Source organism: Oncorhynchus tshawytscha, linkage group LG06 (genome assembly GCF_018296145.1).
Source record: "Oncorhynchus tshawytscha isolate Ot180627B linkage group LG06, Otsh_v2.0, whole genome shotgun sequence".
Taxonomy (NCBI): domain Eukaryota; kingdom Metazoa; phylum Chordata; class Actinopteri; order Salmoniformes; family Salmonidae; genus Oncorhynchus; species Oncorhynchus tshawytscha.
The window spans coordinates 48139047-48165759 of NC_056434.1; the positions used below are offsets into that span (position 1 = coordinate 48139047).

General features: G+C 43.5%; 1 protein-coding gene across 1 annotated transcript in view; it reads right to left on the reverse strand.

Moving 5' to 3' along the window:
* LOC112252650 (hepatocyte growth factor receptor) overlaps positions 1-25642 on the reverse strand; it is a 72711-nt gene extending 47069 nt beyond the window's left edge. The window contains exons 1-2 of the mRNA XM_042322762.1: positions 25095-25642; positions 19579-20818 (exon numbers count right to left, since the gene is read on the reverse strand). Of these exons, the coding sequence (XP_042178696.1) occupies positions 19579-20817 (1239 nt within the window). The 5' untranslated portion in view covers position 20818; positions 25095-25642. The remainder of the gene's footprint in view (positions 1-19578; positions 20819-25094) is intronic.
* Between the last annotated feature and the right edge of the window lie 1071 nt (positions 25643-26713).

Genomic DNA, 26713 nt, shown 5'->3' on the forward strand with positions numbered 1-26713 from the left:
TGGATCACATACGGTTGCATGAAATACGTCATGTACAGCCAGTGGTTTTTAACTAATTACATTCTGAGTGTCTCAACTGATGAGCCACAGTACTTCCCAAGACCCCCAACCTCCCCGCACGCCCCTGTCAGATGAGGGTAAAAGGGAGGGATGGAGAGCAGGGCTCCCTAAGCCTCCTCATCTGCTCTTTCGTCGGACCCTGCTCGTAATGGAGAGCTGAGTTGTGGCTGGCACGGTGTGTGTGTGTGTGTGTGTGTGTGTGTGTGTGTGTGTGTGTGTGTGTGTGTGTGTGTGTTTGTGTGCGTGGCAGGAATTCATGGGAAACACATTGGGAATGCGTGCCGGTGCGGCTGCCATGACATTACACACGCTCACTGCTCTCTCTCTCTCTCTCTCTCCTTTTGCTTTTCTCCCTCCCTATTTGTCTCCCTTTCTCTAGCTCGCCCAATAGGCATGCAAGAGTCTTCTCCATTAGTAATAGAGTAAAATTCCACCCTGTAAGTGTGTTTGCGCCTGGCCTGTTTTCACTCGGCCACTCTCCAGAACCACTGTCTGGCAATGGCAACCCTGTGCAGTTTTTCACTTGGCCACCCTACTCTCTGCTTTGAAAGTAACCTAAGTCATCGTCATTAAACCATTAGAAGAGGTCACCAATCTTTAAAGTGGAGAAAGCTCGGGGTAGGGTGAGGGGGGCTGGTGTGGTCAAGCTAGACAAGCTCTCAGGTCAAGGACCCCCCCCCCCCAGTCGGTCATCAATAGTTAATGAAATCCGAGGCTGGCAGGCGGGGGCCGTGACTAAACAGGCGGGGCCAGCTACAGAGTTTAGGGTGCTAGCTACAGACTACAGAGGCAGAGGGTTACTGATTAAGAGATCCAGGCTGGGGCCCCTACCACTAACTCCACTTGGCCCGGCCTGGCAGCATCTACTGTTTCACTGTACGCTCCAAAGGGCCCAGACACAACACTCAGTAAGGAACACAACACTGGCCCAAAACCCATATGGTAGGGGGAGGGGGAAGAGAGAGAGAGAGAGAGAGAGAGAGAGAGAGAGAGAGAGAGGAGAGAGAGAGAGAGAGAGAGAGGAGAGAGAGAGAGAGAGAGAGAGAGAGAGAGAGAGAGAGAGTAGTGTATACAATGATGCAGGTCAAGTGGGTCATTTATTTTCAAATGATCTTACAATCACTCACCACACTGACTGATGGTGCCTGTGAATCAGGGAGGGATAGCCAACTAATGAAGCACCCAAAGAGAGACTCTCTGTAAACTAAGTACTACATGTGAGGATTATGTCAGGGTGACTTGCTTGCGATGTGTAACACTGAAATGTCTCAGGGTAAACCTCAAAGGCGTGCTTTGAAGCTGAGGAGAACAATGGGAGAGTAGTAAATCACGCAAGCAGCTTTTCTCTAGCAGCCATTACAGAGTAGACCATTACAGGCGAGTTTAGCTCCAAGGTGAAAAGATAGTCTGGTAGACAAACAAACAATAAAACAGCCTCAAAGCTACGTTATACCTGTATCTATCATAAGCCAAACCAGGTTGGACTGGCTACAACTAGCTCCAAGGCTATAGCAAGGGTAGGATAGATAGAGAGACAACTACAGAGGGAAATCCTCAAGGCTCAGGCTGGCCAACATCTCTGGCTGTACGTAATGCCAAAAGCCACAGCTGTACTGCAGAGGGCCAGCGGTGCTGAGCTGTCAGGCCGGAGTTGATTCACTCTACAAGAACCTCATCGTTCTTTCAGAAGAGGAGAATAATATCTGACGTCTGAGAAGGAGAGAGGACTGACTACCTAGAGTGAAAATAGATCAGGTGGGTAAGATATAGTGTGTGTGGGGGGGGGGCAGATGACGGATGGACCGTATTTCATGTGTCTACAGTGTGTGTGTGTTTACTTTTGCCCGGAATCTCCCGGCCAACAACTTTGATCCATCATAACTCCCGCTGTCCGCACCTCTCACGCAAGTAAACCACATGAGATACAGTCCATGGGAAATGGTCCAAAGTCTGGGACCTCTCTCTCTTACTACTCCCCGAGATTGAGATGTCATCAAGCCAGGATACTATGGAGATTACCACAGAACCGCTCCAAAAACAGGTCCAGGGGAGATTATTTTGATAGCAAACAAACAGGGTCCTATGGAGTGTTTGTAAAAGCAACGCTGAGCGGTAGGAGGGAGAGACGAAGAAAGAGAAAGGGTTCTGGAGCATTCCATGGAAATCTGTGAAGGTAACGCTGAGGATCAAGGGGACGTAACTGGACAGTGGACGGGTGTTTTGACAAGTCGTGTTTGAAGCCCCATTGCTATTATCCTAGAGACCTAGGGATTTTCTTTGGCACGCAGCAAGACAGTCTTGAAGAATGGTCACGCTGTTGTCATGGCAAACGATTTCCTTAGCGAGGTTAACTACGTTCTCTACTCTCTCTGTCTCTCTAGCTCTCAATTTTTTTGGGGCTCCGATTTGAAATTGAATGAGACATTTTAAGGCAAAGGAAGGTGAACTCCCAACTGGTTTCGGGTCTCCAAACTTTCCCCAAGTTTTAGGAAGATGTTTTTGTCCAGTAAAACAGAAGCCGAGGGGATATGTGAGACACTGTACACCTTTTTCCCCCACACTTAACCACCGGCCATTGTCTGCAACACAACGACCAGGCGATAGAGTTACTATGGCAGCAGCGGCTCAGTGTTTAACTGCTCCGCGGGGCCCGCTAGCGACCCATGTGAGTGTGTGTGTGTCTACATGAGTGTGTATGTGTGTGTGAGGCCTGCCAGAGTCAAGAGAGGTGTGTAATCCGCATGCTGGGTACAGACAAGGCTCAGAGAGAGGTCTATTGTCCTTTTCATACTCCTACTCTGACCCTCGGGCCAGGCTCCCTTAGAGCAGACACACCAGTGGCTCTAGCGACACACAAAACCACTGGGCTGGGGCTGTGTTACTATTTATTATTTTATTTATAATTTTTTTTATTTTTATCCCCTTTATCGTCATATCCAATTGGTAGTTACAGTCTTGTCCCATCGCTGCAACTCCCGTAGGTACTCGGGAGAGGCAAAGGTCGAGAGCCGATCGTCTTCTGAAACACAACCCCGCCAAGCCGCACTGCTTCTTGACACAATTGCACACTTAACCCGGAAGCCAGCTGCACCAATGTGTCGGAGGAAACACTGTACACCTGTCGACCGTGTCAGCGTGCATGCACCCGGCCGCGATGGGACAAGGACATCCCGGCCGGCCAAACCCTCCCCTAACCCGGAAGACGCTGAGTCAATTGTGTGTCGCCTCATGGGTCTCGCTAACGTGGCCGGCTGTGACATAGCCCGGTATCGAACCAGGATCTGTAGTAATGCAGCAAGTACAGCGATGCAGTGCCTCAGACCGCTGCGCCACTCGGGAGGCCCGGGGCTGTGTTACTATTAATAGTAGACATACACCTACACACTCACTTCACTCAGTCATAAAAATACACTGGGGGCTACTGCTTAGAGTAGGTAGACACACACACACACACACACACACACACACACACACACACACACTTTGTTATTGCTGATTTCTTGAGTGGGCAGCAAAGCTCTCCACAAAGTCAGCTGGCCTTTTACTAGAATAACACAACTCTGCCCCCTGACAGCTTGCACTGACTGTTGCTTGTGTGTACTTATTAGGGAGCAAGTGTGGTTGGGGTGTAATGGGGTGTGTGTATATGTATGTTTTGTAGAGTCTGGAAGGGGTGTTGATGGGTTGTGTGTGAGTAATTACACATGTACGTATATGTGTGTTTGTGTGTGTGTAGAGGCCCCCACACAATATACATAGCTTGTGTGTATGGGTACGTGTGTGTGTGTGTTTGTGTCAGGGGAATTAGAGAAGCTGACAATAAGGTTGGATTAGACCCTGGCGCGCCGAGGGCAGCTGGTCTGGGGGCGATGCGTGCCCTCCGGATGCCAGGCAGAGTTAGGGGTTAGTGTGTGAATGTGTGTGTATGGGTTAGGTATGGTGACCCAGGGTGGCATGGGTGCATTGAGCCCAGACAGAGAACAGCTTCGCACATCATATAAACAGACGCCAGAGGAACTCAGTCAGGCTGAATAATATTCATTTCTGTTTTGGAGTGTTAAACCCAAACCTCGTTGGGAACGAGCGTTTCAGTTCATTGAGGGAGAAAAGTACAGGGTCTAAAAGCCTCTGTTGGTGAGAGGGCCCACTCTAAACTTCTCGCATTCCCATTGTTTCTTCCTCCCCTCTCGCTCCCTGTTCACACTCTTCTCCACCTGTCAACCTTCCCTTAACTCTCCTATCATTCCACTCACTCACTCACCCTTCTCTCTCTCTTTCTCTTCCTCTCTCTATCTCTCTGTCACTGAGGCACAACTTGGTGTCCATGGCTCATTTGAATAGTCAAATTATCTGTCAACGCAGACCGGGGGGCTGTGGGAGCCTTTGTGAATCCTGCCAGGGAACAATGCAGCTACCCTTGGGTACCATACTCTATATAGTCACACACACACACTGGCTGAATGAATGATGAGTGAATGATGACCCAGCACCTCCCTCTCTCTCTCCCTAAGCTGAAGAATGCAGTTACTAATAATTTGCTCCTTAAGCTTGGTCTCGTATAGCAAGAGGAGTGCAGTGTGGAGCTGTAGAGAGTTTGGGCCAAAGATATTATTTGTGGTCGTACTGTGATGAACTTCTATCCTCAGAGCTCTTCTTCCAGCACGTAGCTACACTCCGTCATCGAAACAATGACTGATATCGGACGATGGGAGGGAAACAGGGAACATCATGGACCTATAGAACATTCTTCACTAGCCCAAGACTTTCTCTTTTCTGTGACCGATAGTCCAGCCAGTCCATACAACATATTTACTGTTGCACGGCAGGCAGCCGCCAGCCTAGCATGTTAATTCAATTAGACCAAACAGACCAACGCAAATTGAGGATAATTTAGTGTTGGCCCAGCGGGACGTGCGGAGTTAGCGCCCATCATTTACCCGCCGTACATTATTAGCATTAGCGCTTATCCACTCGTATTCATGGCCAACCACCGACAGATAGAAGGGGCTTCGAGTGGGAATCCTTTCCACCCACCCCACTGTCTCCTACTACATTTCAGTAATGGACTCTGGTGTAATGAAAAGGAACTGCCCAGAGCAGAGTGCACCGGAGAGGAGTTGTCAATGGCCAATGCTCCCTGATGAGTAATAAGGAAACATATCCAACTTGGAATGGGGAACATGCACGATTCCAAAGGAGCGTAACTGCTTTTCAAAGATCCAAGATCCAACCTGACATGCTTTAAAGCCCTTTCCTGCCAAACGAATTGAAACGGAATTCCTGGTTCTCAGTCAGTAGTAGTCTGGACTAATCAATTCCACCCGGGCCAGCGAGCAGCAAAACGTTTGGCAAGAGCCTACTTAGTGATGACTTCACGGTGAGTGAAGTTAAACGTCTGAAAACCTGCCCCTTTCTTCAGGCCATCCCGCTACCACTTGCATGGTGTGTTTAGGGCTCTCAGTGTGTGTGTGTGTGTGTGTGTGTGTGTGTGTGTGTGTGTGTCTGTCTGGTCTCTCTCGCTCTCTCTTTGTATTTTTTGGAGGGCCAACGCAGAGCAAAGGGAGAAGGATTTTCCACACACTGAACCATTAAGACCTTAGCTAACTGTATATGAGACACGGTGGGGGGAACACAGAAGGACCCCAGCACCAGTAGCAGTTCCAACAGTAGGGACTTTAAGATGAACCAGATAACCAAGGGTTGTAAACAGGGTCAGGAAACTATACACTGTATCTTGGCTCTAGGTCTGACAGCGTTGCTTATCAGTGTACATTGACGCAGGGCCTGGGGAGCACTGTGTGCATGCCTAATTTATTTATCTTAATGGCCCAGTGGACTCAAAAACATGTTTTCCCACACTATGAGGTTGGAATAGTATGTTGAAATTATAAAAAATTATGATAATGCCCTTGTAGTGTAGGAGCTGTTTGAAAAGAATGCCTGAAATTTCAGGCTGTTTTGGTGGGATGGAGTTTTGGCCTTCCATGGTGACATCACCATGCAATACATTAGCTAATAGACCAATAAGAATGAGTTTGAAACCTCTCTGCTAATAACAGCTAATAAATGTGTTTTTTTCTGCTCCCCACTTAGACCACTCCCAGACAGTCCTAACAAAATTCTTGCTTGAGAAATTGCTCTTAGGTAAGAAGCTATTTTTGTTTCTAATTTTACCATTTGAATTGAAAACAATCACAGTAAGCTACTTAATTGTTACCCAGAAATGATTTGATATTGAGATAAAAAACAACAACATCTGCATTGAACATCTGCATTAAGTATGGGATGTGCATATCACCTTCGTTTTCTTAATTGACACAGGATATGAACATAGCTAGTTCTTCCCTTCTTTTGTCCGTCGTACTGCCAGATGGTGAAGCGTGATTCATCACTCCATAGAACGCGTTTCCACTGCTCCAGCGTCCAGTTGTGGTGAGATTTGCATCACTCCAGCATACGCTTGGCATTGTGCATGGTGATCTTAGCCTTGTGTGTGGCTGCTTGACCATGGAAACCCATTTCATGAAACTCCAGATGAACAGTTCTTGTGCTGACGTTGCTTTCTGAGGCCGTTTGGAACTCGGCAGTGAGTGTTGCAACCGAGGACAGACGATTTTTACGCGCTACGTGCTTCAGCACTCGGCGGTCCCCTTCTGTTAGCTTGTGTGGCTTACCACTTTGCGGCTGAGCCATTATTGCTCCTAGATGTTTCCACTTCACAATAACACCACTTACAGTTGACTAGGGCAGCTCTAGCAAGGCAGAAATTTGACAAACTGACTTGTTGGAAAGGTGACATCCAATGACAGTGACACTTTGAAAGTCACTGAGCTCTTCAGTAAGACTGGCAATGTTTGTCTATGGAGATCGCATGGTTGTGTGCTCAATTTTATACACCTGTCAGCAACGGGTGTGGCTGAAATAGCCTGAATCCACTCATTTGAAGGGGTGTCCACATACTTTTGTACATATAGTGTACTTGTGTTTTAACGAGAACGCAGGTTTAAAAATCAGCACAAACTTGGAGAGAACAAACACAAACGTATCATACGTATGATATTCAGATTTATTTCATGACAACTTGCAGGTGGTGGTGGCTTTGAGTATTTTTTTTTGTAACTATTTCTGCACCAGCTGAATACTATAATGTCTGTAAAACAAAAAACACACAACAAAAGGCAAACTAACAATGGGCATAGCCCTAGTCCAGAGAAATGGGCGGCAGTGCAACAATGCATCATTGTACTGCCTTTTCACACTCATAAACTCCTGGAAGTTGGCAACACACACACACACACACACACACACACACACACACACACACACACACACACACACACACACACACACACACACACACACACACACACACACACACACACACACACAGAGAGCGATTAGGTGAGAATAATTCATGATGATCTAAATAGTGTACATCTGGTTGGTTTCTCCAGGGCACAGATCCAGGAACACTGTTAATGCTGATCTAGGATCAGTTTTGCCTTGAATCATAATGAATAAGGGGGGACGTGATCCTAAATCAGCACTCCTCTGGGACACTTTGTGAATACCGGCCCAGTACTGTTAATGCCAGAGGAGAAATCTTCCAACAGGATAGGTTTTTGTATTAGACTGTAAATGTATTATAGCTGCATATAAACAGGAAGTTGTGTGTAATGCATCACCTACCATCTTACTCTTCTTCTGAAACATGACTGAACATTGTCACAGTCCCGGTATGACGACTGCCAAAAAAAAGCTCAAGGGTTCATTGTCAGAGACTATTGTAGGATACATCAAACCAGTAAATGCTGGTTGTTTTTATTTTTTATTTAACCTTTATTTAACTAGGCAAGTCTGTTAAGAACAAATTCTTATTTATAACGACGGCCTACCCCGACCAAACCCTAACCCGGGAGCCCAACTTTAAAAACAAAATCTTTCTCTTTTGACACAATCCCTGATGCACAAAGACTACGTTTTCTTGGCAGTGAATTGGGATAGTCCATTAGATGCATGGCCAAATACTGGGCTTTCTGACCGTAAAATACACCATTCAATTCCAAGAAAAACAGCTCATGCTCACTCAGGTGTGAGCTTGCCCTCCCTTCCTTTTCCTCCTTCAACAGCAATATGATTCAGCCAGAGATCACCAATCCCCAGTGGGGTGGATAACATCAAAGCCTTCTGCCCCAATCTGAATGGTGTCCTGGGGATTTGGCTAGATAGCCTAGGTCTCTGTTTGTTGGTGCATTGTATGGGAGCGCGACAGGGTGATAAAAACCACACAAGGGTTGAGAGGATAGGGATTGAGAGGTTGGAGTAGGAGGGTGGGGGGGTGTCTTTCTATTCGATCCCCTCCATACTTGAGTACACATTCAGATACAATCTCTTGGGTCCATTGTGTGTGGCTTAGTGTAGCTGAATGGAATGGCTGGGGGTTTAGCATCAGCTGATGCCAGAGTCAGACCATGCCTTGGCCCGGAAGGACTTTAAATCACCTTCCATTTCATCAAGTTATCTTAACCAAGGTTCAGATGTGTTCACGATTCATCTAAACCTAACCCTGAAACATAAAGTCTCTCACATTCTGTCAATGTATCATCAGTTCACTGTTGACCGGTCTAGATGTGCATGGATTCAACCACAAAGACCAGGGAGGTTTTCCAATGCCTAGCAAAGAAGGGCACCTATAGGTAGATGGGTAAAAATGTAAAAAGAAGACATTGAATATCCCTTTGAGTCTAGTTAAGTTATTAATTACCCTTTGGATGGTGTATCAATACACCCAGTCACTACAAAGATAGAGGCGTCCTTTCTAACTCAGTTGCTGGAGAGGAAGGAAACCATTCAAGGATTTCATCATGAGGCCACTGGTGACTTTAAAATAGTTACAGATCTTCTTTAATGTCTATGATAGGAGAAAACTGAGGATGGATCAACAACATTGTAGTTACTCCATAATACTAACCTGAATGACAGAGTGAAAATAAGGAAGCCTGTACAGAATTTAAAAAAATCCAAAACATGCATCTTGTTTGCAATAAGGCACTAAAGTAAAACTGCAAAGAATGTGACAAATAAATTAACCTGCCCCTGTTGTTACATTAAAACATTGTTACTTCACACAGTCTGCACTTCAGTCTTACCTTGATTCCCGATAATGGCCAGATCTACACTGGAGTTGCTTACCACAACGACATTGAATGTTCTTTGTGGTAAGTGGCCTACTTACAGTTTGACTTAAATCGTTGAGAAAATAAACGGCGAGACTTGAAAATGTCTGTCTAGCAATGATCAACAACCAACTTGACAGAGCATGGAGAACAAAACAATTCAAAAAGAGCAAACACTGTGTAAAAGCTCTTAGAGACACCCAGAAAGACTCACAGCTACAATCGCTGCCAAAAGTGATTCTAACACGTATTGACTCAGGGTTGTGAATACTTATGTAAATAAGATATTTCATTAAAAAATAATAATAATAATAATAATAAAACATGTATTCACTGTCAATATAGGATATTGTGTGTAGATGGGTGACACATCTATTTAATTCCATTTTGAATTCAGGCTGTAACACAATAAGTCAAAAGTATGAGTACTCTCTTAAGTCACTGTATACTGATACCTTGACTCTAAGTATAGATTTAGTAGCGCTTTCCTGCAGTCAAATGTTACGTTTTGTATGGTTCCATAAGACAGATGGTTACTTAAAGGCAAAAAAAAACTAAAGTAGGGTGGTTGGTCGGGGTGGATGGTGGATGGATCGTCTTGGATTTAGGTACAGAATAATACGAAATGTTCTGAGACCAGGTTGCATAACTATGTGTGTGAGGTGTATACTTTTGCTTCTAAGTAAATGTATTTAAGACCACCAAGAAACATTCTGTGTGACCCTGATTTAGCCCACTGCAGTAAAAGGTTAAAAAAAATATATATAGAGAGATTTGTTTTGCTGCTAGGCAGCGTTAGCTAGCACTAGTTGGCTGTAACTGTGCCAAAACTCTGGTATTGTTCATCCTATAGCTTGTTCTCCATCTTCTTTTTAAATAGTGAGCCAACATGTTTATCTGTAGCAGACATTTCTTGTCTCTCTGGAGCAGACATATAGTAAGAAGTATTTTTGGAACATGAAATCGCAATAAAAACTGAGTATCGATTCACAATACATGTAGAATCGTGGGAATCGCAATATATATTGTATTGGCTCCTAAGTATTGTGATAATATCGTATCAGGAGGTCCCTGGCAATTCCCAGAACCTAATATATATTCTTTTACCAGGTATGGCTTGAATGTCTACCAATGTCATGCCCATCTTTTATCTGTTCACTCAAAACATTTATAAAGTATAAACAGTGCTCACTTTAGACTAGGGACTGCAAAAAGACTTTTTTTTAAAACGTGGGAGTAATTATTAATAAACGATGAACAAACCATTTCAAAATGCCTTTATAAATGGTTCATCACGGACCCCTAAAATAAAGTGCTAGAGACATATGCAACTGCATGGCAAAGTCCAGAGTTCCATAGGGCTGTAGAGTCCACCATGTCCATGCTGGGACGCTGGCCTGGGCTTCCGGGCCCACAGGGTGGAGTAGACCGGCTGGCCTAACACAGAGGGTTGTTTCTGCGCCACTGCTCCACTGCTCCACCCCCTACACTGACCTTGGTGATTAAAACATCCATGAAGCCAACTCAGACTGGTAGTGAGACAACACTTTAAGAAGGGATGGGGGGGGGTTGGGGGGGGGTTGAGGTCTGGTCAGGAGAGTGCCTCGTGTATGTGCGTGCATGCTGAAATACGAGTGTGTCCACATAGCACCTATTCCACCAGGAAGCAGGATATCACTGTGTGGAGGTAGAGGCAGAGAAGTAAACGAGTAGGGGGAAAGGCAAGTGACTGATTAGAAAACAGCTCTGGGCCCTTGACTCATATCTAAGCTCAACTGAGCAAAGCTCCTTTACTCCACATCACACACTAAACAAGTGTATCATGTGGAGCCTTAGGGACTATTGGCAAAGACCTCTGAGAAGCAATAAAGTAGCCAAATTTTTGCAAAATCCCTGCTTAGATGTGTGGAGGACAAAATGGAAGATATGTGATTTGAAGAGAATGTATATAATTTGTAACGGCATGTTGAAAAAGAGAAATTGACGAGGACAGGAGCGGTAGACAGCAGAGATCAGTGTCAGGGCTATGGCAATTCCAGTATGTGCTTTCCCTCAGACAGACAGGTTGCAAGCGGAGGGAGACATTTCCACTAGTTACTGCTCTTAGATAAGGTAAGGTGTGCACACAATTCCAACCTCACAAACAGACAAGAAGCACACACCTATACTACGCAATGTTGTTTTTCCCAAACAAGTCACAGAGAAATGGGACTGGAGACCCCTCACTAATGATTAACTTAATGCAAAATATAAACTAACATTTACCACAGAAAACAACCCGATTATTACCAGGAAATACCTGCATATGTGAACTGAGAAAACACACCAGACCTGGAGAATTTTGAACAAACAGCCAGAGGCGGCTCGCCCATTAGGGAGTTAAGGGCAGCGCCATACTTGTGATTGGTCAAAAAAATACCTTGTAGGGATTATGTTTTAAATGCTCATAAAAGTGCGGTAAATGTGTAATTTGCCTGTTTCAAAAATATATTGTTAAAAACAAGATGTTCAGTTACTTGCCCCACAGTGACTGCCAACATTGTGCGAACATTGCTTGGATTGTGTTGCCAGCTATCTTCTATTAGGGGGAACAGCCCCAATGAAATAGGAGGATTTCATTGCTCAAATGTGCGTCCGCTCAGTCAGATCTTCTGTGTCTGCTCTAGTCTCCTTCCTCCCAAAAGTTATCTTGCGCCAGATAGCTTACTTCCACAAGTGAGACTACAGTAGAACTTCTCTATCAGGTACAGATGGCTCTAAAGCAAAAAGCTAACTGTAATTAACTTGCAAATAAAAATCATAACAGTCACAGGAGCCTGGGACCTGATAAACCGGTCAACTACATCCAACAAGAGTTGAAGGACAGGGGGATACACTAGCTAGAACCTTCTCATCGCGGATCTGGTAGGACAAAAAAGCGTGGGCAATTTGATTGTTTGCCCCTAATGCTGTTGATCAGGTTCTATTGTAGGTGACAGGGCGACATGTTGTGTGGACTAAAACAGCATAAAACTGGATGTATCACAAAGCATGATCAAATTATACAGTAATTTTGAGAAACATCGAGAAATAGATTGGTACATTTTTAGCTAAAACTAACCAGTTATCGATCTTTTGATATAGCTAGCTGGTAGCTTGCTAGCTAGTTATCTCCCACGCCAATTTCAAGTCTTTCTAAGTTCATATCTGACTTACTCGGAAATATGAAGTTATTTCAGAATGAACATTTACTAGCTAGCGCATCATACCTTGTCACATTATGTTAGCCAGCTATCCTCAGTTAGATAACGTGTTTTCACTTATTACATGTGTACATTTGTTGCATTCTTCCTGGTCCACTTGTTCGTTCATGAGCTGGCTGCTTATTCTAAATAGTATAATCTGATCCGTTCATAACAGCGGCAGCATGTGCAGCAGTGGTCATTCGGTTTTTGACAGGCAAAAGTGAAAAGGGTGTATTTATGCTGTCGTTCAAATGCACAGATTGCTTTATATATATTCTCAAAGAAACTACCGGTAGCTTCTGTCATGCTGCTTTGTTGACAACTCCAACCATCTTCACGCCCCAGGTATTCACCAATCAACAGCCACTGCTGCAAACAGCAAACACACCAGCCTTAGAGAATTTGTAACTCGCAGAAAACACACCCGCCTTGAAGAATGTCTTAAATAAACAGCTTTTTAAGCATATCTGTTTTCATTAATTGAGAATCAAAGTCCAATTTGATAATGTCATCATCGATTGACCAAAAGGACAATCTTATGTAATCACGACTCAGTCGCAGAATATTGACCCACTGCTCTTCTCTGTATATTGCACAGTTAGTGTTGGTCAATGCAAGTTTATAAACCTACAGCCTGGTAAAGTAAGTATGGTTTTCCATTACTTTCTATGGGCAAGGACTTAATACATAATGTGAAATAGTGAACTGCGCCATTATGACATAGTGTTTATATGACATAGTGTTTATATGACATAGTGTTTTCTATTTTGTTTCTATTATTTCCTTCTCTATTTCTATAATATTTATTCTACCCCACAGACAGGTGCTGAAGGCAATCAGTCAGCAGCTGGATGCCAGGTGGCCAGCGTGCCAGTCAGTCAGTCTCTGGTGCCTGGTGGTATCTAGCTGCTGTTGCTCAGCCTTTCCTCAAGCATGGAGCCTGTCTGGGCACGGACAATTCATGACACACTGTACTGGTCTGAGCTCATACTGGGATGGACTCACTGAGCTGAGGGGGTGGAGGTGGAGGTGCCTGAGAGAGTACACAGCTGCAGGGTCTCTCACCCAACTCGTACCACATATTCATTAGGGGATAGGCTGGTGGGTGTGTGTGGTTTTGTGAAACAGATGCAGGTTGAGGAAAACAACCACAAAATCTCAAGCTAAACCTCACACAGTTCTTGACTTATCTGACTTACCTTTCTCAGTTCCTCTTACTATCACTTTTACGTGCACACTCACACATACACCAGGCATGCACACCTATCCTACCTTATCAAAACCCAATATTGTGAGATTATTATGGATTTGAACAGGACAGGGCAGGAACAATCCTGTATTTTCATTATTTTGTTCATTTCACCAGTGAAGTGATGTCTCCCTCCCACCAGGTGAGCTGTGACCTAAACCACCAGTGGGGATATTCAGTAGTTAAAATAGAAAACATTTTGCAACAAAAATTTGAGATTCTTATTGGACAAATTCAGTTAGTCCCTCATTGTTTTGGTGCATTTTCTTGTGTTTGGTGTCTGGGGAATACAACCCCTACCACAACATCCTAGTGACAGCAGGCAGGCAGGTCACCAGCATGCTCAGGCATGTGGGACCATTGAGATCCTATTAAATTAAATACAGTTTATACAGGTGTTATATACATTAACTGTATAAATAGCCTATAAAATATATATAAACAGACCATAAATGTCCAAATGTTGGTTTTCTTGGAAAGCTGTGAGTGCTATTATAACCAGGTAAAAAAATCGTGACCTACGAAGAGCCCTAGCTTGATGGCTATTTGGCGTGGGAGAGTGAGAAATTGTGGGGAGCCGGTGTCCAAGTAGGGTACACGTAGCTAGCTACAGTTGAAGTCGGAAGTTATGTTGGAGTTATTAGAACTCATTTTTCAACCACTCCACAAATGTCTTGTGAACAAACTATAGTTTTGGCAAGTCGGTTAGGACATCTACTTTGTGCATGACACAAGTAATTTTTCCAACAATTGTTTACAGACAGATTACTTAAAATTCACTGTATCACAACTTCAGTGAGTCAGACGTTTACATACACTAAGTTGACTGTGCCTTTAAACAGCTTGAAATGATGTCATGGTTTCAGAAGCTTCTGATAGGCTAATTGACATAATTTGTGTCAATTAGAGGTGTACCTGTGGATGTCTGGTTCATCCTTGGGAGCAATTTCCAAATGTCTGAAGGTACCACGTTCATCTGTACAAACAATAGTATGCAAGTATCAACACAATGGTACCACGCATCATATCGCTCAGGAAGGAGACGTGTTCTGTCTCCTAGAGATGAATGTACTTTGGTACAAAAAGTGAAAATCAATCCCAGAACAACAGCAAAGGACATTGTGAAGATGTTGGAGAAAACAGGTACAAAAGTATCTATATCCACAGTAAAACGAGTCCTATATCGACGTAACCTGAAAGGCCAATCAGCAAGGAAGAAGCCACTGCTCTAAACCACCATAAAAAAAGCCAGACTATGGTTTGCAACTGCACATGGGGACAAAGATCGTACTTTTTGGAGAAATGTCCTTTGGTCTGATGAAACAAAAATAAAACTGTTTGGCCATAATGACCATTGTTATGTTTGAAGGAAAAAGGGGGAGGCTTGCAAGAACACCATCCCAACTTTGAAGCACAGGGGTGGCAGCATCATAATGTGGGTGTGCTTTGCTGCAGGAGGGACTGATGCACTTCACAAAATAGATGCATCATGAGGTAGGAAAATTATGTGGATATATTGAAGCAACATCTCAAGACATCAGTCAGCTTAGTTGCAAATGTTAAAGCTTAGTTGCAAATGGGTCTTCCAAATGGACAATGACCCCAAGCATACTTCCAAAGTTGTAGCAAAATGGCTTAAGGACAACAATGTAAAGGTATTGGAGTGGCCATCACAAAGCCTTGACTTCAATCCTATAGAAAACTTGTGGGCAGAACTGAAAAGGCGTGTGCGAGCAAGGAGGCCTACAAACCTGACTCAGTTACACTAGCTCTGTCAGGAGGAATGGGCCAAAATTCACCCAACTTATTGTGGGAAGCTTGTGGAAGGCTTTTTACTAGGATTAAATGTCAGGAATTGTGAAAAACTGAATTTAAATGTATTTGGCTAAGGTGTATGTAAACTTCCGACTTCAACTGTATGTGTGTGGAAAACATTTGACATGTGGCTACTCGAAAATAGAATTAGAATCTATAACAAAGTCTAAGGTATTTTGGGGTTGGAATTGGAGTATGTATTACGTTTTAAAATGTAGAGGTGAGGTAGCAACTTTTGACAGACTGGTTTCATCCGGAAAAACAAAAAATGGTTGTGGAGTAAAAAGTCCCACAATTTGCATAATCATTGTGATTAGAGGATAGCTGTGAGGGTGATCGAATAAGGATCAAATCCATGATTATCCTCACGCACGTTAATGATTTTATGTTCTTATTTGAAGAGGAAAGGCCAGTCTCTTTGGCACATAACATAGAGTACATGGAGTGGATTAGCTAAAGAGACATACAAATTCTTCAAATTCATTATTTTACACAATATCTTATCACAGCACTGGCAAACACTGGTTGACCAACTCCCTGACCAAGATGGCTGACCTTTACGCAATCATAAGAAGGTTAATGTCCATTCTAGCATTCTAATTCCAAATTCTATGTGTGGAAACACAGTGCGTGTATCTCAAACAGCAGCAAGCCCCTTACTGTAGATCTTACTCAACTGTTGAATGGACACTTTTTAAAAGTATATAGTGATGTGTTCAATGCTGGAATAATTTAAGGACATATATCCTTGTTGCATTTCATAATCAGACACTATTATGTATTTTTTGTTCTTAGGGCCACCCTTTAAAACCTGTTCATTGAAACTGTACTGCTAATTACAATGACTGTCAATCAAAAGCCTCTTCCATTGGAATTATATTACATACGTACAATCAATCAGGCTTCAGATTCAATTTAAAAGCAATCAGCGTCGGGTGGGTTTTCACAGATCAATGGTAATCTAATAATAATTTTGACTTTAAATGTGGCTGTTTGTTATTTTTAGAGCCCAATTGTCCCCCTTGCCTCTCTCTCTCTCTCTCTCTCTCTCCCCCTCTCTCCCTCTCTCCTTCTCTCCTTCTCTCTTTCTCTCTCTTTCTCTCTCTCTCTTTCTCTCGACTCAACTTATGATAATGGCCCCAAAGCCTGTTGGTGACATTCCAAGTCTGAACCATCTCTCACTCTCTTCCATTACCATTACACAGCAAAATGTGTAGTGTTTCTTTTTGTTGCCAATAACATTGTCAAGCCAAAATCTCCTGTCTAATCCAATCAAGAGGCTCTTTGTACTTTGTGTGTATACAGTAAGTCTTTTGACGGGACAAGTTATTAGTCTTTCATAAGTATTCTAGATGATTTGTGTTTCTGGTAACAAACAAACGGCCCCCATGAGACCCACAATAAGCCTGCAGTGAGAGAGGCAATGAGCAGCTACTGAAAAGAGACTGGCTCTAGCCTATAGCACATGAAAAAGACGACAGAGACACCATTGTATCATTTATCATATCTGGCTCCCTACACTACTTGGGCACATCCTAAATGGCACCCTATGCCCTACATAGTCCACTACCTTTGACCAGAGCCCTATGGGCCCATAGCCAGGAGTTAAGAGGCTGGGTGGAATTGACAACCACCATTTACATCATCAAACATGCTCTTGCATCGGCTCACTTCTCCAACCCTCCTTTAAATTCCTATTCCAGGTCAACTACAGGAGTTTAGTTGACCAGATGATAAAACAAATGATGTAAAGTGCGCTAAAGCATGCCTCATACGTTTACAACTTTTTACTGTTTTATGGCCTAGATTATCTGGTTCTCTTACTTTGCGATAAGAGAGAGGGCCTACTTGCCATATGCCACTGAATATGACCCATACATTCATTAGACAACAACTGAGAGGAGATCCTTCTTCAGGCTTCAAAACAAAAACATAAAACATTGGTAAAACATTGGTGACGGTTGGTCAGTTATTGTACGTTCAGACTCATTAGTTCTTTACTGCCTTTCCCCGGGATTTAAAAAAAAAATGTGGTGCTTTAAAGTTTAAATTACTCGTTGTTTAGACTCGAAACGGCACAACGGAATATGTTTGAATGACTGTTAAAGTCATACGTAAAAAGAGAAACCCTGTTAGCGTTTACCTGTCGCCTAACGTTAAAAGCTCTTTTGGCTGCAGCAAATCAACACAACATTTGATAATCGACTAGATGGATTTAACTGTATGACATTGTCTGAAGCAGAGAATCCCACAAAACCAAAATATTTGAAATAGCAGATTTGAGTGATGAATGTTTGAGAGTGTTCAGAGTCGGTGAAAGAGAGACTGAGAACAAGAGCAGGAGAGACTGTACACCACTAAACCCAAAACAATAATAATGGGGTTTCTGACACGCAACAGCTGCCAAGAAAGATGATGTAGGCTATAAAAACGTAGCCTACTTAGTTCTGACTGTGGAATTATTAAAAGGTGTTACACATGATTACACTTTACAAGTGTAGAGAACCCTGCACCTCAAGGCATCTGACGTGGCTCTCTTGTCTGTCAAGTAGTGTAATTAGTCAAGGAAAAATAATCTCCGATAAGATTGTGCACCGCAGTGCGCTAGCTGCGTTACTACAGATCCTGGTTCGATACCGGGCTGTGTCCCAGCCGGCTGAGACTGGGAGACCCACAATTGGCCGGGCGGGGGGGGTTTGGCCGGCCAGGAATTCCTTGTCTCATCGCGCTCTAGCAACTCCCGTGGTGGGCTGGACGCATTCACGCTGACACCGTCACCAGGCGTACTGTGCTTCCACAGACACATTGGTGCGGCTGGCTTCCGGGTTAAGCGTGCATTGTGTCAAGAAGCAGTGCGGCTTGGCGGGGTTGTGTTTCAGTGTAGAATAGAATAGATCTATAACTTTAGAAGTAGCTTGATGTGCACTGTTATTGATTGGATTAATGCTATATCTAGACTAACACCATTTTCTCTTTCCCACAGATGGAATCAGATGTAGGTGGACATGTAGAGGGAAAGGAGAGAGATAACATTGACCATCAGTAGTCCAGAGTTCTGATTCCCTATTTCAAGACACTTGGGGGTATCACAGAAAAATAGATACAATCCTTGTGATGGAGAGGAAATATACCCTCGTGCAAAACAATTTTCAAGAGGGAGTGAGAGAGAGAAAGAGAGAGAGAGATTCTCATTAGATGCCTCTGCTCTGACGGGCATAGGGATGGGATCATCTTCCTCCCAGCAGCTGCCGAGTCCCTGTTATTCTACCACAGATTCATCGTGGCTCCCTAAGAGTCAGAAATGCATTCCGTGATTCCATTTGTCCCCTCTGCATTCTTCTCTGCAGCCCCCTCCCCTGCTCTCCTCCCTCTGTATCTCTACTGTAATCTACATAATCGTTAAAACCTATTAACATCCTTATTCTGTGGGAGTGCACCCGAGTTATACACTGGCTTAACATTACATGGTGACCTGGCCTATAGGTTATATGGCTGCAGGTTAGGTAATGATTCAGTCAGGCCTACCTGGAATCAAATACTACTTGAAATCTTTCAAATATACTGCACATTGAGCGTTTGCTCAAGCAATTGTTTTAAATTGTATTTGAACCCAGGTATCGATGAAGTCAAGGGAGGATTTTTAGTGCTGCTACAGATATTGACAGGACTATTGACAGGACCTCCGGAGAGGTCGTCAGCAGTTAAACTCATGTCACTATTGATCAGATGATTTAACCGATTGATCCCATCAATGATGAAGTATGGATGGAGAAGACAGAGAAGAGGAGAGGCATGAGGCCAGTGAGGCCAGACAGTTGACTCCCTCCCATAATGACTTATCACTGAATTCTTGTGCCTCGCTAGATCTCCTTAATCCATGTTTAATTCAAGTCAACTACATACCGTATTTACTGCAGTGGCTTATTCTCTAACTCTAAAATCCCGAAAATAACCTAATAACCGTAATACCCTTTAAGAGTACTCTCACTACATCTACAGCGCAGTCTATTCTATAACACATAACTGTTATAGTGCATTGCTGCTCAGTTCTTACCCCGTTGTAGCAGCGCTTCTCCTCGGAGCCTGTGAAATGGTACGGCTGCTTGGTGTGGCACTTCTGGATGAAGTCCTTGAAGAAGTTGTTGACGTCTGCCAGTGAGATGACGCAGACGGCCGAGTTTGCACTGGGTTCCGGGGAGTCTGGCTTGGACCGGGCAAAGGCGGCGAACAGCACGTCCTCCCCTTCCTTCAGCCCCATCTCCTGCCTCAGCTCGCGGCCTGCCTTGGCCACGTGGGCTGCCTGGAGGACATTAAACACCTCGATGCTGGCTGAGCGCCGCCGCCTCCTCCTCTCCGTCAGGATGCACTCGAATGGCATCTCTACGTAGCGCCGCAGCTCCGGGTCCGTGCCGCACATGCGGACGATGCGGGTGTGGTAAACCTGAGAGCTGTGGCCCTCGCGCTGCACGGTGAGGAAGTAGGCGTGGTAGCCGCTCTGGAAGGAATAGACATACTGGAGGTGGTGGTCGCCGCGGAGGCCCGGGGCCAAATTCATGTAGGACTGGTCGGAGAAGAAGCGGAAACCATCTTGGGTTTCTTTCATCTGACGCACTGAGATGGTGTGGTGTTGTGGCTGCTGGGCCTGGGGGCTGGAGATCATCCGGGATGGGCTTCCGGGGATCTCCGAGTTTCCTACGAAGAATCGCACCACGCCTCCGCTCTCCACGTTGAGCACACGGGACCCCAGGGGGCTAGTCACGCAGTCGGGGCAGCCGTGCCGTCCTCCTTGATCTGTCTTGGGTGAATACATGCACTGTACCTCTCTGTCCACCTTCTTTCTCTCCAGCAGGTGGCGACGGCAGACACCGGCGTCTGCTGAGCCGCAGCTGAACAGCTCATCGTCATAATAACGCTCCACCAGCAGGGCCATGTTATAGTTGTCCACCACAGCGTTGGTCTTACCGCAGGCTCCATCCTGACAACTAGGACCACACCGCCTTCTGACAGCGCCTTCAGACACGGGCCCGGTCTGGTACTCCGACAGCTTGGTCAGGTTCTCTGACAGTGCGTAGATTCGGTTCACGGCACCAATGTAGACGGTCCCCTCGAAGGTTACCAGGTTCTGAATGGCGGAGATGGCCTCAAAGGTGGGCAGGTCATAGGTCACAGACAGGTTGAGCTTGGAGTTCTCAGCTGCCTCATTACACTGACCCATCACCACGGACCCAGAGAAACAAAGAGCCCAGCGGATGATCACAATGTGAGCGATGTCCAACAAGCAGATATTCTTCATCCTGTTCCAAAAAAAGTTTTAAAATGAGTTACAAATGAGGAATTACTTATTCAGAACACTTGTGTGTATAAGGCAGTAGTTGTGGAATTGTTAGGTTAGATTACTCGTTTGTTATTACTGCATTGTCGGAACTAGAAGCACAAGCATTTCGTTACACTCGCATTAACATCTGCTAACCATGTGTATGTGACAAATAAAATTTGATTTGATTTGATTTTGAGAACAGTCACTAACACAAAGAAAACACCATCCATTTTTTAAATGTCTTCCTCGATTGCCCTCACTTGATCAGACAGAGCTACAGTTGAAGTTGGAAGTTTACATACACTTAGGTTTGAGTCATTAAAACTAATTTTTCAACCACAACTATAGTTTTGGCAAGTTGGTTAGGACATCTACTTTGTGCATGGTACAAGTAATTTCTCCAACAATTGTTTACAGACAGATTACTTCACTTATAATTCACTGTATCACAATTCCAGTGGGTCAGAAGTTTACATACACTAAGTTGACTGTGCCTTTAAACAGCTTGGAAAATTCCAGAAAATGATGTCATGGCTTTACAAGCATCCGATAGGCTAATTTACATAATTTGAGTCAATTGGAGGTGTACCTGTGGATGTATTTCAAGGCCTACCTTCAAACGCAGTACCTCTTTGCTTGACATCATGGGAAAATCAAAATAAATCAGCCAAGACCTCAGAAAAAATATTGTAGACCTCCACAAGTCTGTTTCATCCTTGGGAGCAATTTCCAAACACCTGAAGGTACCACGTTCATCTGTACAAACAATAGTACGCAAGTATAAACACCATGGGACCATGCAGCCGTCATACCGCTCAGGAAGGAGACACGTTCTGTCTCCTAGAGATGATGTGAAAAGTGTGGTGTGAAAAGTGCAAATCTATCCCAGAACAACAGCAAAGGACCTTGTGAAGATGCTGGAGGAAACAAGTACAAAAGTATCTATATACACAATAAAACGAATCCTATATCAACATAACCTGAAAGGACGCTCAACAAGGAAGAAGCCACTGCTCCAAAACCGCCATAGAAAAGCCAGACTACGGTTTGCAACTGCACATGGGGACAAAGATCATACCTTTTGGAGAAATGTCCTCTGGTCTGATGAAACAAAAATAGAACTGGGGAGGCTTGCAAGTCGAAGAACACCATCCCAACCTTGAAGCACAGGGGTGGCAGCATCATGTTGTGGGGGTGCTTTGCTGCAGGAGGGACTGGTGCACTTCACCAAATAGATGGCATCACGAGGATGGAAAATTATTTGGATATATTGAAGCAACATCTCAAGACATCAATGGGTCTTCCAAATGGACAATGACCCCAAGCATACTTCCAAAGTTGTGGCAAAATGGTTTAAGGACAACAAAGTCAAGGTATTGGAGTGGCCACAAAGCGGCCACAAAGCCCTGACCTCAATCCTATAGAAGATAGGAAGAACAGAACTGAAAAAGCGTGTGCGAGCAAGGAGGACTACAAACCTGACTCAGTTACACCAGCTCTGTCTGGAGGGATGGGTCAAAATTCACCCAACTTATTGTGGGAAGTTTGTGGAAGGCTACCTGAAAAGTTTGACCCAAGTTAAACAATTTAGAGACAATGCTACCAAATAATAATTGAGTGTATGTAAACTTCTGACCCACTGGGAATGTGACGAAAGAAATAAAAGCTGTGTCAGCAATTGGGTGCAGAGATGTAGCGGAGTCAGGCGCAGGACACAGCTTAGAGCAAAACAACTGAGTTTACTCAATAAAACAAACAGGCAATATTCCAACAAGGAACAGTCAAACTAACACCTACAACAACCACTAAGACACCAACAATCACGGAGAGAACAGAAAGATATGCCAGAGGGTTAAATAAGGAACATAATATGGGAATTGAAACCAGGTGTGTGTAATACAGACAAAACAAAACGAAAATGAAACATGGATCGGTGGTGACTAGAAAGCCGGCGACGTCGACCGCCGAACACCGCCCGAACAAGGAGAGGGGCCGACTTCGGCGGAAGTCGAGACAAGCTGAAATAAATCATTCTCAGTACTATTATTCTGACATTTCATATTATTAAAATAAAGTGGTCATCCTAACTGACCCAAGACAGGGATGTATGGTGTATGTCAACTTCCGACTTCAATAGTATATGGAGAAAAAGGAGCATTCTCTTGCTAAAAATAGAGACCATTAGAAACACAAACACTTGTCAGCTCGGCACACATATGGATCTGTGTTTTGGGGTTAAAAGCCATGGTTTACTCACTCCACCACAGCATCACCTCAGTAATATCACTGTTGCTGAAAGCTGATATGGGAGCTTTAATAGAGCCCTACTTCAATATCAAACACATCAGCACTTCTACTATGACTCGTTATTATTGTGAACAAGCCAATCGCTGACACTCATGAGGGACTGGAGTACTGTTGCTGATGTGCTGACTGAGGGATGATAAAGTCGTAGGCTATTGAAGTAGCGTGCCGCTGTGTTGACCGAGCACCACCAAACACCATTGAGCACCACTTCTGTGGTTCCAAATTCCATCCACAGTGCGACCCAACATGGTGAATCATGGTGGAGTCGTGGACACAGTAGCCCTCCCTCTCTGCAGGGCGATGCAACCAACCACGGCGCTAAGTTTAGAAAATGTCTCCAAGGTAGCGGGAGATAGAACTCAATTAAAACAATGCAGGGGGACTTTGAGTGGTGCTCTGTACAAAATGATAAATAGTTGGTGCAGGCCACTTAAAAGGCAATCCACTGGGGAATGCTTTTAGGGTCTGTCCGAGTGTCAGAGAAAGAGGGAGTGTGGAAGAGAGAGAGAGAGAGAGAGAGAGAGAGCGAGAGAGAGAGAGATAGAGAAATAGAGAGAGAGAAATAGAGAGAGAGAAATAGAGAGAGATTTTCGACCCCATGCATGATAGTCATCAGATAATTTGCAAGTATGATCCATATCAGGACGATCTGAGTTGGTGGTTCAGCACATTTTTAACAAGACAACAAAAACTGCAGGAGAGAAAGCTCAACAGAACCCCTCAGATTATTTTTTTTGAGCTTATAGATTCTCAGAAAAAACAATAAATGGAACTGGTATAGGAAGTTATGTTATTGATATTTTCAGACAATTGATCCAACTCATTATCATATAAAATGGTTGATTCCCCAGCCATCATGCAATGGGCTATGGAAATGATGATTTCTATGATATAATGAATGATACAGTATGTACTTAATTACTGCAAACAAGTTATTGATTAACCCTCTGGGATTTCTTTAGGATATTAACTGCCCTAAAACATAGAATAATTACAAGATTGTAAAAAACGAAACAATAAGAATGTTTTATTGTCACATACACCAGATAGGTGCAGTGAAATATGTTGTTTTACAGGGTCCGCCAAAAGTCGTGCAAGTTAACATCGAAATAAATCAGTGGAACGTGGTAAATTAAGCAATTAACATGGACCATCACCAGTCCAGAGTTCTGACTACTATACTATTTTCAAGGATGGATGGGAGCCAAAGTGGCAGGTGTGCATACTGGTCAAGTGACTAGTTTGTTTTTTTTAACTTAAAATTATGAGTAAGAGTGAGGAACAAAAACACATTTTCTCGACTCCACATTCTACCACGCACCTGCTCCACTCCCGAAACAATTCATTCCCTATAAGAGGTGTTATTGCAAGGAACAATGACTTATCCTAAGTAAATACAGCTTTGAGAAACAGAATATTTGAGGATATATTGTGATTTAAAGAGAGGGAAATGACTCATGGGAGAAATTGCTCTGTGAGGGAACACGCGGACATTTCTGTGAGACTATTTCTGGAGATTTTGGTTAGTGTAGGCTATAAATTCTGAGCATATTATAATGCATGTATTGCAAAACGTAGGCTATTTGGACAATCTTATTTTCTTTAATCATTGAAAGAATTCAGTAATGGCCAATGTGCGCAATTGTTTTGTTTTTGCATGGAATAATCTGACATTTGTAGGTCTGACTGCGCTCTTCAAGAGGTGATGATATTTCAACCAAATAGTATAACATTTATTGATCAATCCTTTGTAAACGGCAATGGTATTTGCGGAGCTGTGGGTCTTGCCCCAAAGAAGGTAAATCGAACGCTCTACACCTTATTGGGACGTTGTATTGAAAACGACCTATAAAGCAATGACGAGTGTTTCGTGGATGAGTCACAGGCTACAAAGTCATTCAAAGTAAAGCAAACATGAACAATAGAAAGACAAAAATAGAACTTACCTGTCAGTTAGGCAACTATCTCCGTTATGTTTTGGTTTCTTCTTTCAAATCATAGTAGCCCACAAAACTCATGCATGCATGCATCAACGTTCTGACCGCTAAAGAACAAATTGATGCGCAGGAGATGTTTGACTTTGAATACTCTATCAGACGTTTTCCCTTTCTTTTCACAACGAGCACAACCGTTTTGCCGTTTCTCAGACAAAGTTCGACTCTTTCTGACTCCGATTCACAAGCTGCGGACCTGTGTGACTCAGGATATAATGTAGATGTGTAGGTCACACACACACACAGGCATTCTAACCCCCTGCGTATTTTTGTCCGCTTTAGCGCGCAGCGCTCCTCCTCTCGACTACTGTACTACGGGTGATTGGAAGGCGCGAGATTACACTCAGGTGAGTTTACAGGTTTCATCGATAGCAACGCTAACTTTTCTCAGTATTGTTCAGTCTTTAGCTTAGTTCCCACATTGTATGTTAATTAATAATTATATGTGCCATAACAAGTAAATAAAATAGCCTATAACTCGTTATAGAAGCACCTTTCCTTCTCACTAGAAAAAATATCCAACATTCCACCTGACTTTCCCCAAGAAAGACCACTGACTCAGTCTATTCTTAATTATTGGTTGTCAAGTTAAAAATGCTCCCTTAGCTATCAATAAAGAGGCAAGTTCTGGCAACAGCTCTGGTGGACATTCCTGCAGTCAGCATGCCAATTGCACACTCCTTCAAAACTTGAGACATCTGTAGCATTGTGTTGTGTGACAAAACTGCACATTTTAGAGTGGCCTCCTATTGTCCTCAGCACAAGGTGCACCTGTGTAATGATCATGCTGTTTAATCGGCTCCTTGATATGCTACACCTGTCAGGCGGATTAATTATTTTGGCAAAGGAGAAATGCTCACTAACAGGGATGTAAGGAAATTTGTGCACAAAATTTGAGAGAAATAAGCTTCTGTGTGTATGGAACATTTCTTGGGATCTTAAATCTCGGCTCATTAAACATGGGACAAACACTTTACATGTTGTGTTTATATTTTTGTTCAGTATATATACACACAGTACAAAGATGTTTGGAAGTGACTGGGATGGCACAATAAAATTGGGGACTTATTTCCATTGTGGTCTCCATTTCTTTTTTTTACAGACACATTACATAGATACAGACACATTACATAGATACAGACACATTACATAGATACAGGCACATTACATAGATACAGACACATTACATAGATACAGACACATTACATAGATACAGGCACATTACATAGATACAGACACATTACATAGATACAGACACATTGCATAGATACAGACACACAACATAGATACAGACACATTACATAGATACAGGCACATTACAGAGATACAGACACATTACATAGATAGAGACACATTACATAGATACAGGCACATTACAGAGATACAGACACATTACATAGATAGAGACACATTACAGAGATACAGACACATTGCATAGATACAGACACATTACATAGATACAGACACATTACATAGATACAGACACATTACATCCATACATACACATTACATACATACAGACACATTACAGAGACACAGACAAAAAAAAGGTTATACTATTCACACATTAG